Here is a 13,736-nt window from a genome sequence, read left to right as displayed (position 1 = left end):
TTCAGTGCCAGCACAACAGACACCAGAGCCGCACCTGACACGGTGCCATGTAAGGATGGTGACCAGTGCCAATGTTTGCGGGACTTCCTTCAGTGCTCGGCCTGGTCTTTCTCCAGCGCTGAGGAAGATCCAGATACCTGGGAATGCGAGGACATCAGAGATGGTCTATGTCCGGCCCCTCGAGAGAGAGAGGGTCCCGATGGAGGAGCAGAGAGGGACAATGCATCTAGTGACTCCCTGTGGCCTCCCGGTGTCAACACCCCCAATGTCGGAGTAGATGGGTCAGACATTTTGAGCCCAAAAAACTTTTCCATCTTATCCAGCCAGGTGCAACGGCCTTTAGGGGTCATTTGATCGCAGACAGCACACCCCCGGATGTCTTGTGACATTCCCAGGCAGAGGATACAAACCTCATGCGGATCGGTGAGAGACATGGTCCGCAGGCACTCGGGGGACATCACTGAAAACTGTACAACACCATGAAAAACAGCCGGCGAACAGTTGATGGCCAGCGGCCACCGGGAGGCGACACACTGGGAATCGACCGCAACAAGCGGAAACATTTCAACCTACCGCGCCGCAGGAAGGACACTGACCGGTGGAAGAGGGACAAGGCGCAGAGACCGCTGAAAAATGACGGAAGAACTTTGAAAGAGCAGAGCTCCACTACCACGAGGCAAACACTTTGTGTATAAAAAAGAGACTGAAGAAGGACCCTGCGTGGACACGCGGATAGTGGCATGCTCAGTGTGCAGGTCAAAAATTTCCGTGCCGGGCTCCATCTGATGTGAGGACTACCATTTTGCTTGTCCTAGGAGAAATTAATTTTATAACATTGTGGGGAATTTATGCAGTAAATACTTGCTTAAGTTACTCCAATTTTCAAAGGGAATGTATGCGTGTACATTCGCTTTAGAAATTATACTACTGAATGGAACCGCATATGTTAAATCTGCTAACCAGAGCACATTAATGTCCCACATAATCTTATGTGCATACCTTTTTAAAATTGAAAAGTATGCAAGTAAAAACTGTATCTCAATCCCATCCCAGGGAATGCCTCCGCACAATCCGGAAAGCTTGCACATGAATATGACAAAACATTTATAAGTTTACCCGCATATTAAATGGGCCATTTTATAAAATCCCATTTTAAGAAATGGGATTTTATTTAAGAAATAAATTTTATTTAAGAAATAAATTCCCCACAATGTTATAAAATTAATTTTATAGTTGAACATGATCTCCAGTATGAACACAGTATTTACCCTCTCCCACACCATTAATTTAATAAAGTTTGATACACCACCCCCTTCTCAACAAATCAAAGCAATTATCATCATAAAAAAACATATAATATATCACATCATCACTACTCACATATCACTTGATACAAACAAAGCATATATATGACACTACAAAATAACATACATCTATAAATTCTCCCTTTTCAAAATCTTCTACAGCAAATTTACCCCGTCATCTTAAATATTATATCCCTTCACTGACTCAGGAACATAATCAACTATATTCCTTTAAAAACAATCCCTTCCTCACCCATCTCTTCAATATGCAAACACAATCTCACAGGTACATATCAACCTTTGTAAAGCAGTGACACCAAACCTATGGTAACAGTTCCAATAGCAGCATTCATGGCCAATTCTGTTTGCTCTCGAGAACCAGTGCTCCTAGTCGAAAATCCTGACATCAGGACTCATAACCCTGGTAACTCTAAGGCACATTCTAGGTTTAACAGTGTTAAAATTTTGGTGGGAGATAAGATGTGCATTTCTTCAGTGTACAGATGCCAGACTGCATGCTATTTCTGCATTAACCTCATCTGTTTAAGGTCATCAGTTTGGTTTGCTACTCAGTAGGTAAATATCTGAGAGAAGATGACAATATATATTATATGTCAGTGTGCACTGCAAAACAAAGAAGAAAAACTAAATAATGTGAATTGTCAGACTGCCCAGCCCTGGAAGGCACTAACACATTTTAAGAATAATCAGCAGCATTTGGCTTCCTCTCTGTTCAAGTTTTCATTTCATTCCACTCCTGATAAAACACTAGTGTTTTAAGGTTTATGCAAATGCCTCAAAACTCAGCTTGCCATTGGTGGGAGAAGCCATGTAAATTGGGGCGCTATGTCTTGATTCTTACAAAAACCTCCAGTGGGGTTCCACACTGACAAACGCAAAGCCTAAACACAGCATTGACAGCTAAGGGCTGAGCTCAAAGAAGAAAATCGGTGACAGTTGAAGAAGTCTGCTTTTAAGAAAAAGAAATACACCGTTTTATTCCAAAGCAGCAATGGGAAAAAAAAAAAAAAAAAACAACCTCTTAGAAATAAAATCCATCGGGACAAAAAAAGAAAGGCAACCTAGGAATAAAATAAAAGCAGAAAGCATCAGCACTATGAAACAGACAAGGTGGTATTTTGAACAATCTAGGTATGACAGCTGCTTTAACTTAACAGAAACAATAACTGTGCTGTAGGAAGAGGACAGTTTAAGGAGTTGAGTCATGTGGTAGTGTTTGTTATTCCTTTTTTTGTGTTTCTCCTATTCTCTTGAAGCAGGCACAGTGTGAAATGTTTACCAGAACAGAGACAGATGTAATCAGACATGCTAAGCTTAGCACACCATTTCACTCACATTTTAGTATGCCTTTCTGTGCACTAAGCTTTACTCACAGTTTAATAAGGATTTTAACACGCAAAAAAAATGTAAGCGGGAGCATGCACGCAAATTAGCACTCCCCCATGCAAAGCAAGGGAGTACCCAAATCTGGGACCCTCACGCCTCGGACCCTCTGCCCCAGGATCCCTAAGTCGACAACCCTCTGTCCCAGGACCACTGGCAGAAGGTTTCTGCCCTGGGACCCCCACAGGTTGGTTAATGAGTGGATGGAGGTAAGTGGGAGGGAGGCTAGATCAGTGAGTAGTTGGATTAGTGAGTGGATGGGAGCTAGGTAAGCAGGGGGGATCAGATTAGGGAGCAGGTGGGAGCCTGGCAATTGGCTCTCTGGTCTCAGGGCAGATTTCCTCTGAGTTTGGGGTCCTGGGGAAGAGTACCTCTGACTCGGGGGTGCCAGGCAGGACCCAAAGAGCCTTCAGTTTTCTAAAGTTAAAACAATGGTAAAATTAGCACTTTTTTTTTTAACTTTACTACCAAGTTTAGTGTACATGGCCAAAGTAAAAATATGTGCTAAGCTTAATGCATCTTTTTCTCTACTTAACCCATATTTTGTCCTGCCATGCTTTTCTTTTTTCAAGCTCTCAATGCATCACATACCGTTTGCTTACTGCATTGGGAGTTAACCAGATTTTTTAACACGTGACAAAAGAAAGTGTGCATCAAACTTTAGTGCACATTTTTTTTACTCATGTTTTATTACGTCAGCCTCATTGTGTCATAATATTGCCCAGCAACATGAAGTCAAATCCAGTTATATGTGAAGAAAAAATAAAAAAATCTGCATCCTTTTCCTAGAGATTATGTTGTGCAGTTCATTAGTCGTGTTTGAGCAAACATAGCTTGTGTCTCTTTACTAACAAGCACACTGCCATCAACTTTGCATTACTAACCTACACCCACAAAACAACAAAATATTTTTACAGTGCCACTAGACATACACAGTTCTGTACACAACGGTGATACATATTCAGGTATGATAAGTCCCTACTCCAAAGTGCTTCCAGTTTAAAAGGTGAATTTTAAAAGCCCGACACGCATTAATTAGGGGACGCGTGAATAAATCGGGCTCGTGTGCACCCAGTGGATTTTAAAAGCCAGTGAGATATGCGGGTACCTCCCCCAGCTCACATATCTAGAAAGTTTTCCAAAAGGGGCGGGGCATGGGCATTTCGGGGCGTAAACCAGAGAGGTGCACATAAATACTTACACGATCTGGCGCGCACAGAGGCCCCCTGCCATGTAAGTTTACTTCTGCTACGGATGACATATAAGTTAAAAAAATAAAGAAAAATAGGCAGATCTGTGGGGTTTTAAGGGTTGTGTCTAACTGGGGAGTGTGGGGGGGTGAAGGCTAACAAACTAGACGGGGGTTGGAGGACCTGCTTCAACTGGACGAACTGGTAAAACTGGGAATGGTGTCGACACGCGCCTCTTAAAATTCCCCAATTTTGTGGTAGAAGCAGGATTTGCCAGCCCATGCACACGCCCACTTAAAATTTGGCGCACATGTGCTCGCGGCCAGGCTGTTTCGTTTTTTTTCTAACATTCGCGTGTATAAGCGTGCAAGTTATAAAACAGCCGCGTCCCTGGGCACGGGCCAACACACGTGCGCACATGTGCGCCGGTTTGAAAATTACCATCCTGGTGGATACCAGAGGCAATGGGAGATAAGGTGACTTACCCCAAGATCATCATCATAGTCATTGATTATTCGGAAATATTTCCAGCAAAAGGGTTCACAAGGAGTATCAGAAGGGGAAGTGGGATTCGAAGCCTGTCTTTCCTGGCTCTCTGCCCATTGTTTTAACCACTAGGACACCACTTCTCCTAGGAGCATATTCTCCAAGTTGTGACAGTAACTGCAGGATACAAGATCTGTTTCCTCAATCTGAGGACTAGTTGGCAGCTCTCTTTCATTTACGGCTCTTACGTGTTATTAGCTTTGGAAGTTGCTGGGAGGGGTTTTACTATTTTTAAACGGGCCCTGAAATACAGGTTAATTAAAAACCAAAATATATAAGGTGATGCCTTTTTATTGGACTTAATTTAATCCATTTCTCGACTAGCTTTCAGGAGCAAATACTCCCTTTCCTCAGGTCAGAACTGAATGAGGAAAAGATGATATTATAAGAAAATAAAAGTGAACTGTAAAAGGCATTCCAATGATAGTGTGAAGGGGAAAGGGGAGAGGGGAAGGGAGGACTGATGAATGATCAAGTGACGAGCAGCAGAACTGTGGACTAACACGGCAACCACACAACTATGTTAATCTCAAGCATGATTTTCCTCTGGTGGTAAGCATTAGTCTGGCAATGCCTCCCATACTTCCAAAAGGAATTAGTCAAAATCTTGTCGAAGACTAACCACTCTTTATCTTCTGCTAATAAACTACTCTGACTTATTTTTCTGCTTCTTGCTTTTTGACCATTAATACCTAAAAGAAAAGGTGAAAGGAACATACAGATCGTGAGCAGGAGGATTTCACAATGGAAGCTTTCCAGCAGTCAGCTCTGCGTGCTTGTGGGCTTACCTGTTTTGCAACGGCCTTACTATCCAATTTGTTGTAAACTTTTCTTATTCTTGCCACTGTAAGCGATGAGACTGAGAGTGCATAGAGGCCAAAAGAAACCTTCTCCTCTGGAACAAGCGATACCGGAAATGGGCTGCCTGCTTCAGACTTTGAATCTTTACCTTAAAAGACAAGAAGCCAACCTGTTAAACAGCTAAAGAAGCATGGAGATAAGACAGCCTTCTTTTATTTATTTATTTATTTGTTTATTTATTTATTTAAAAATTACACATGCCACATTTAAATCCACAGTCCAAAGCTGCTTGCAAAGTACAAAACATTAATAAAATGGTAAAAACATACGAGGAAAGGAAAATTGGTTCTTACCTGCTAATTTTCGTTCCTGTAGTACCACGGATCAGTCCAGACTCCTGGGTTTTGCCTCCCTTCCAGCAGATGGAGACAGAGAAAGATTTGACCAACTCTGCCCTATATCCTGAGGTGCCACCTCAGGTGCCACTCAGGATATATCCACCTCAGGTGCCACCTCAGGATATATCCAAGCAGAACTCCACAAAAACCAAATGAACTAACTAGAACTAAGCATCTTTCCAACTCATGGACCCTATGTCAGATTATAACGTAATGAAACAGTAAACACAGTCAGCACTTATCTGCAGATTATGTACAAAACAGTGATCGAGCGGATTCTCAATAACTCTACTGGGTGGGACTCTGGACTGATCCGTGGTACTACAGGAACAAACTTTCCTATTCCTGTACATACCCGGATCAGTCCAGACTCCTGGGATGTACCAGAGCTATCCTAATGTGGGTAGGAACCCGAGAGTCTCACTTGAAGAACCCCCTCTGTAAAGGATGCCGAGTCCGGAGTCTAGACATCCAAACGGCAATGACGATCAAAGGTAGTTATCGACTTCCATGTCGCCGCTTTACAAATCTCCTGAGGAGAAACCAGCGGACACTCCGCCTACGACGTTGCTTGCAAACGAGTAGAATGAGCTCTCAAGCCGACCGGAAGTGTCCGACCAGCGAGAAGATAAGCAGAACCAATGACCTCCTTCAACCAACGATCTATCGTGGCACAGGACGCCTTGTGCCCCCTGTTTGGACCACTCCATAACACTGACAAATGGTCCGACATACGGAAGCTATTGGTGACTTCCAGATAATGAAACAGAGTGCAAAGCACATCTAACTTCCGGAGGTCCTTAGACACAGGATCCGAACGGTCTAAACCAGAAAAAGCTGAAAGATCCACTGATTGATACAAATGAAATGAGGAAACCACCTTTGGCAGTAAAGATGGCACCGTCCACAAAGAAAACTCCTGAGTCGGTAATCCGTAGAGGCCTGAAGCTTCGACACTCTGCGTGCCGAAGAAATAGCCACCAGAAACACTGCCTTCAATGTAAGATCCTTCAAAGTCACCGTTTTAAGAGTTTCAAAAGGTGCGACGCACAGGGCTTTGAGTACCAGGTTCAAACTCCAAGAGGGACAAGGGTTCCGGAATGGCGGACGCAACTGCTTTGCTGCCCGGAGAAAATGCGCTACATCCGGGTGTGCCATTACCGAAACACAGTGTAACTTACCTCGAAAAATACCAAAGGCTGCTACCTGTACCCATAAAGAACTACAGGACAAATCTTTAGCCAATCCAGCTTGCAAGAAGGACAAAATATCTGAGACTGAAGCCCACGTAGGATGTACCTGGTGGTCCATACACCAAGACTCAAAAACACTCCACACCCTGCAATATGCCAGAGACGTGGAGGTCTTACACGAACGCAAAAGAGAAGCCACTACCGCGTCGGAATACCCCTTGCTCTTCAGATGGAGCCTCTCAAAAGACAGGCTGCTAGACAAAAGCGATACAACTCTTCCAAACAAACGGGACCTTGACAGAGAACATACGGCAGATCCCGAAACCTCAAGGGGCTGTCCACCACCAGGCTGACCAAGTCTGCAAACCAAGGACGACGTGGCCACTCCGGTGCCACCAGAATGACCTCCGCCCGGAGTGCCTCTATGCGCCTGAGCATCTTTCCTATGAGAGGCCATGGTGGAAACATGTAGAGAAGAACGTACTTTGGCCAGGGAACTACTAGGGCACCTACCTCTTCCGTTCCCCGTTCTCTCATCCGACTGAAGAAGTGGGGTGCCTTGGCATTCTGAAATGTTGCCATTAGGTCCACCGCCGGTGTGGACCACCTGGCCCATATCCTCCGAAAGGCTTCTTTGCATTACTCCCACTCCCCGAGGTCTAGGTGACGACTGAGAAAATCGGCCTGAACATTGTTGACTCCGGCGATGTGAGAGACTGTAATGCTGACGAGATGTTGCTCTGCCCGAACTATCAGTTGCCGTGCTTCCATCGCCACCAGTTGATTCCTGGTTCCTCCTTGGCGATTGATAAATGCTATTGCTTGTGCATTGTCAGATAGAACTCGGACTGACCTCCCTTGTAGGAGAGGCTGAAGTGCAGCAACGCTAACCGCACAGCCCTGGTCTCCAAGCGATTGATTGACCACTGGGCCTCCTCCCTGGACCACTGGCCCTGGACTGACGTCTTCTGACACACCGCTCCCCAGCCAGAGAGACTGGCACCTGTAGTGACCACCGTCCACTCAGGGATTTCCAGCGGCACCCCCTGCCGCAAATTGTCCAACAGCCACCAATCCAGGCTGGAGCGAGCCGCATCCATAAGGGGAAGGAGCAGGTGATACTGTTTGGAAACCGGATTCCAGCGGGAAAGCAATGCAAACTGTAGTGGTCTCATATGCGCAAACGCCCAAGGAACCAGCTCCAGAGTGGATGTCATCGAGCCGAGGACCCGCAAATAATCTCGCACCTGTGGAGCAGGATTGGACAACAAATCTTGTACCTGTCCTTGCAGCTTGAACAGGCATTGATCGGGTAGAAACACCCTTCCCTGACGCATGTCGAACAGAGCTCCTAGAAACTCCAATGACTGGGAAGGCATAAGGCTGCTCTTTTCGAAGTTGATCACCCAGCCTAAGGTCTGCAAGAGAGAGAGAACTCTGTGCACTGTCGAGCAGCAAAGAGACTCTGTCTTTGCTTGAATCAGCCAGTCGTCCATATAGGGATGGACCAAAAAAGACCTTCCTTCCAGAATTGAACCGCCACAACGACCATCACCTTGGTGAATGTCCTGGGAGCTGTTGCCAGCCAGAATGGCAAGACTAGGGACTGTTAATGGCGGCCTAGGATGCAGAACCTCAGGAACCTCTGGTGATCTGGGCGGATAGCGATGTGTAGATACGCCTCCGTCAAATCCAGGGACGCCAGAAACTTCCCCTATCGGAGAATTTCCATGCGAAACCTGGGAACTCGGAGGCAGTGGTTTACTCTCTTGAGGTCTAGAATGGGCCGAAACGTTCCTTCCTTTTTTTTGAACCACAAAATAAATGGAGTAACGACCTCTCCGATACTCCGATTGAGGACAGGGAACGATGGTCTCGAGATCGCACAGATGCTGCAGAGTATCTCGCACTGCGCAATGCTTTTCCTGATAAGAACACAGGGAGACTAGAAACCGATCCCTCAGACTCCGAACAAAATCTAATGCGTAACCTTGATTTATCACCTGAAGGACCCACTGGTCTGACGTCCACTTGTTCCACTCCCCGTAAGGAGAGACAGCCTTTCTCCTACAATCAGGACCGGGGAATGGACTGGCCCCGCTTCATTGGGAAGATTTGACAAACCTCCCCCCCCCCCTTTGAGGGTTTCCTGGTCTGCCAAAATGACGTCTACGGAAAGACTAAGACCAAAACTGCTGCCGCCCCGAAGATTGCCTTGCAGAGGGACCAGACAACCTCCGATTGGACCGATAGCGTGAGCGCGAGGGAAAGGAACTACAACCCTTAGGCCGGTCCTCCGGTAGCATATGCACCTTGTTCTCCCCTAAAGACTGTATCATATCATCCAAGTCCTTACCAAAGAGCAATTTACCCTTAAAGGGCAGAGATTCCAACTGAGCCTTAGATGACACATACGCCGACCAGTTTCTCAACCAGAGGACTCTATGAGCCGACACCGCTGACACCGTAGAGCGAGCGGAAGTCCTGAGGAGATCATACAAAGCATCAGCGCTGTAGGCTATGGCCGCCTCCAAGCAACCGGCCTGCACCACCTCTTCGTCGGAGAGCACTGGATTACTTTGTAAGGATTGTACCCAACGAAGTCCTACCCACAGGGCAAAGCTGCTGCACATCGCCGGCCGCACGCCCAGGGAGGATACCTCAAAAAATCCGCTTGAGCTGCACCACCAACTTGCGGTCTTGAAGATGCTTAAGAGCTGTGGCTCCCGTTATCGGAACAGTAGTCTTTTGTGTGACCGCGGACACCGCGGCATCCACCTTCGGGAGCTTCAAGACCTCCAAGGCTTCTTCTGGCAAAGGGTACAGCTTATCCATTGCTTTGCTAACTTTCAATTCCAACTCCGGGGTGTCCCATTCTGGAACAGGAGGTCGGTGACAGACATATGGAAGGGGAAAGGCATATGCGGTCCCCTGAGCCCCACCATCACTGAATCCACATTCCCCATTCGGGAGTCCGTCTGTGGGGCATCGATCCCCAATTCCGCCAGAATCGCCGGGATAAGAGGACTAAGCTCCTCTCTCCTAAAAAGGTGGTCTACTTTGGGATCATCTCCGTCAGCTCCACAAAGCATAGGACCGGTACTCTGACTAGGATCCCCTCCGAGATCTGGATCTGTAGAGGGCTTGTCCCAGGAATCTAGCAGGCCTGGGTCCTGATCTGAGTCCTCCGAAGTAGAATCCAGAGCGCAGCCTGCCCCAGTCCTCAGGGGACTTTTAACTCGAGGGCCGGAGCCTAGGTCGAAAGGCCTCGAGCGTTTCAATGGACGGCGACTGGTTCCTGCCCTGAACCAGGTAAGCTTTATGTAGAAACCGAATAAAATCCCTCGAAAGGAGGAGGAGGAGGGGTCAGAGGCCTCATTGAGACCAGCCCCCTTTCAGCGTCTTTACATAAGAACATAAGAACATAAGCTATGCCATACTGGGGCAGACCAAGGGTCCATCAAGCCCAGTATCCTGTTTCCAACAGTGGCCAATCCAAGTCATAAGTACTTGGCAAGTACCCAAACATTAGATAAATCACAAGCTACTATTGCTTATTAATTACCATAATAGCAGTTTCACTAACTGCTGTAACCACATCCTCTGGCAATAAATTCCAAAGCTTAACTATGCTCTGAGAGAAAAAGAATCTTCTTTGATTTGTTTTTAAATGAGCTACTTACTAAGTTCATGGAGTGTCCCCTGGTTCTTCTATTATCTGAGAGTAAATAACCTATTTACATTAACTTGTTCAAGTCATTCATGATTTTGTAGACTTCTATCATATCTCCCCTCAGTCGTCTCTTCTCCAACTGAACAACCCTAACTTCTTTAGCCTTTCCTCATAGGGCAGCCATTCCATGTCCCTTATCATTTTGGTCATCCTTCTCTGCACTTTCTCCAGAATTGCACACAATATTCAAGGTGCGGTCTCACCATGGAGCAATACAGAAGCATTATGACAGCCTCTGTTTTATTTGCCATTCCCTTCCTAATAATTCCTACAGAGTTCCTGTACCGGCTTACTGAAGGGGATGGTCTGCCACTGTTGTCCCTCTGTCTAGTTTTAAGGCCTTCCTCAATACTCTGCCTGTACTCCAGCCTCCTTGATGTGGTCTCAAGTCATGGTCCAGCTGCTGTCTTTTCTCATCATGTCTCATCTCCTGCTCCTGATACTTTCGGCCACGATCCGCTCCCCCTCGGGGACTGTTTGCTGTGGAGACAAGGAAGGAGGATCTGACCTTCCCCTTCATCGCTGTCTGAGTGGCAATGGGAAAATTTCCCAAAATGGCATCCATTCCCGCTGAGGGGATGAAGTGAATCTTCATGACCTGGCTGAGCCACGGGCCGGTCGAAGTGCTGGTTTTGTGGCCCCATTTGACTGAATTAATACTTCTAGACAGAAAGAACAACTTCCCTCAAGTACCACCACTTAACCTCATGAACCAAAACACAATTATTTCTCCAATCAATTCTGCCCGCAACCTCGGAGTAATTATTGACAAAGAGCTCTCTTTCAAAAATCATATCTCAACTAAAATCAAAGACGGTTATCACAAACGACTTACACTCCTTCAGCTAAAACTTTTTTTTGTCCAACGACTTCAGATCAGTACTTCAATTACTAATTTTCTCCAACATAGACTACTGCAACTCTCTCCTACTCAACTTACCTCTAAATACCATTCGCCCACTACAGATCCTGCAGAACGCAGCTGCAAGAATCCTCACAGGATCAAAAAAGCATGACCACATCACTCCAACACTCATTGCACTTCACTGGCTACCAATTAGATACAGGATTGAATACAAAGTCCTATCCATTTTACATAAAATTATATACAAAAAACAAGAAAATTGGCTAAGTCCCTATATACAACTACATACACCAAGAAGAAACTTTAGATCAGCAAATAAGGGACTCCTAAAAACACCACCAACGTACTCAAATCAACTCACCTCAACCCAAAACAGAGCAATCTCCCTTGGTAGCCCAAAAATTTGGAACTCACTACCAACTGAGCTTAGAACCCAAGAAAACCTAAAAACCTTCCAAAAAGAGCTAAAAACTTGGTTGTTCAACAAAGCATACCAACTCACCCAATGAACAATAAATTACTTCACATTCCAATCCTCCTTCAAGAAATGAAATTCATCACATCTATGTTTCTATAAATTTTCTGTAACATTATACGTTATAACCTTTGCTTAACAACAGTTTGTATCTTGAAACCCTGTTTACCCCCTCATCCCTGTAACCTTATATTTTGTAAACCGTTATGATGGCGTTATTTTTGACGATTCCGAATGACGGTATATAAAACTCGTTAAATAAATGTGCTTTCACCCCTGGGAAGACACACAATGCACAGGCTGTCTCGGGACACTCGGGCGCGCGCGTCCCCACACTCACAGCAGGCCGCGCCACACGGCATCAACTAAAACGGCGTGGGGAAAAAGCAAAAATTAAGAGCTGGCGCCCCGGTGACAATTCCCCCCCTCAGAGATACTAAGGTGCCGCCGATCCCTGCCTTCGCCGAAACCTGCGAGTGCAATTTCACTGAAAGGAGGAGTTTTTTTGTTTTTTTTTACACTTATCTGCTCTTCGGATGCCGCACTGAGTAGGTGAGTGAGCCGGGCTCCCCAGTGTCACCCCGCCGGTAGTGGTTGCTGGGTCCTCAACCTCCCCAACTCCGGCAGCCTCAAAAACCAGGGGGGATGGTCTCCTCAGGACCTAAGCACCCCCTGGGAGGCAGCTAATCGGCCGCTGAAAGTCAGCCTGTTTAGACTTCCCTTTTTTTTTTTCGTTTCAAAGAGGTAGTTCCAAATTGAAACCCTAACTAAACCTCACAAACACCAAACACCTACAAACTCTGCTGTCTCTTTTTTTTTTATGTACCACAGACTGCCCAGACTGCAGGATTTTGCACTTCCACCATCTGCTGGAGACAGCGAAATACTGACGGACTGCAGGTGGCACCTCAGGATACAGGGCAGAGTCAGTCAAATCTTTCTCTGTCTCCATCTGCTGGAAGGGAGGCAAAACCCAGGAGTCTGGACTGATCCAGGTAATTACAGGGAACAGACGATTATGTAAAGTCTGGAGGAGAGAAACGCTGTGGTGCTGGAGTGACTGGAATGCTGGCATGGCTTCCCATCCCCTGCTGGTGGGACAGAGATCTGCGGCTGCCAAAAAGAGAACCACCAGATATAGGGAGGGAAGAGGATGAAGATGACATTAAACTGTAGGCGAGAGGAGGTGATAGGGAGAGCGAGATAGGCTAGATTACCCCATCCTTGGACAGGCTTTAGTATTAGTATAAAGTAGAATGACTGACAGCACCAAACCTTGAGGAATCCCAGTGATAAAGGGATGCTAGTTTGAAGTACATGTGTAAACCAATCAAAAACCACACCGACCATTCCGCACTCTCTAAGGCAATATACTAAGATCTGATGACTGAGAATGCTGAATACCACTGAAATGTTCAGTAATATAAGCACATAACTTTGACCTCTGCCAGTCTCTCTTCTGAAAGCATCCAAACTCGAAAATAAAAGGATTTCTCTATTGAAAGTCTTACAGAGTCCGATTAACTTATTTAATCATTTCTTTGATTCTATAATCTTTGAAAGAAAGGACAAAATAGACACAGGACGATAGTTGGCCAAGTCTTCCAAGCCAAAGTCAGATTTTCTTTTCAACAATGGTCTAATTGATACTTGCTTTAAACTAGTTGACAATCTCCCTTCCAATAAGGATAAATTAATAGTATTTGCAATATATGCACTATCATCTTCTTTCAAGCCTTTCAAAAGCACAGCTGGGCAGGGATTTAAAGGACAGAAGGTGGACTTCATTGTTGAAATTAACTGGATAATTTCAGACCACCGATATTG

General features: G+C 45.7%; 1 protein-coding gene across 1 annotated transcript in view; it reads right to left on the bottom strand.

The window, feature by feature from the left end:
* Window positions 1–13,736, bottom strand: part of WDFY3 (WD repeat and FYVE domain containing 3) — a 616,621-nt gene that overhangs the window by 264,843 nt on the left and 338,042 nt on the right. The window contains 1 exon segment of the mRNA XM_029599364.1: window positions 5,233–5,393. Coding sequence (XP_029455224.1) covers window positions 5,233–5,393 — 161 coding nt within the window.

The sequence above is a fragment of the Rhinatrema bivittatum genome, chromosome 1, assembly GCF_901001135.1.
Source record: "Rhinatrema bivittatum chromosome 1, aRhiBiv1.1, whole genome shotgun sequence".
NCBI lineage: Eukaryota > Metazoa > Chordata > Amphibia > Gymnophiona > Rhinatrematidae > Rhinatrema > Rhinatrema bivittatum.
This window is presented reverse-complemented; position numbering and strand designations above follow the sequence as displayed.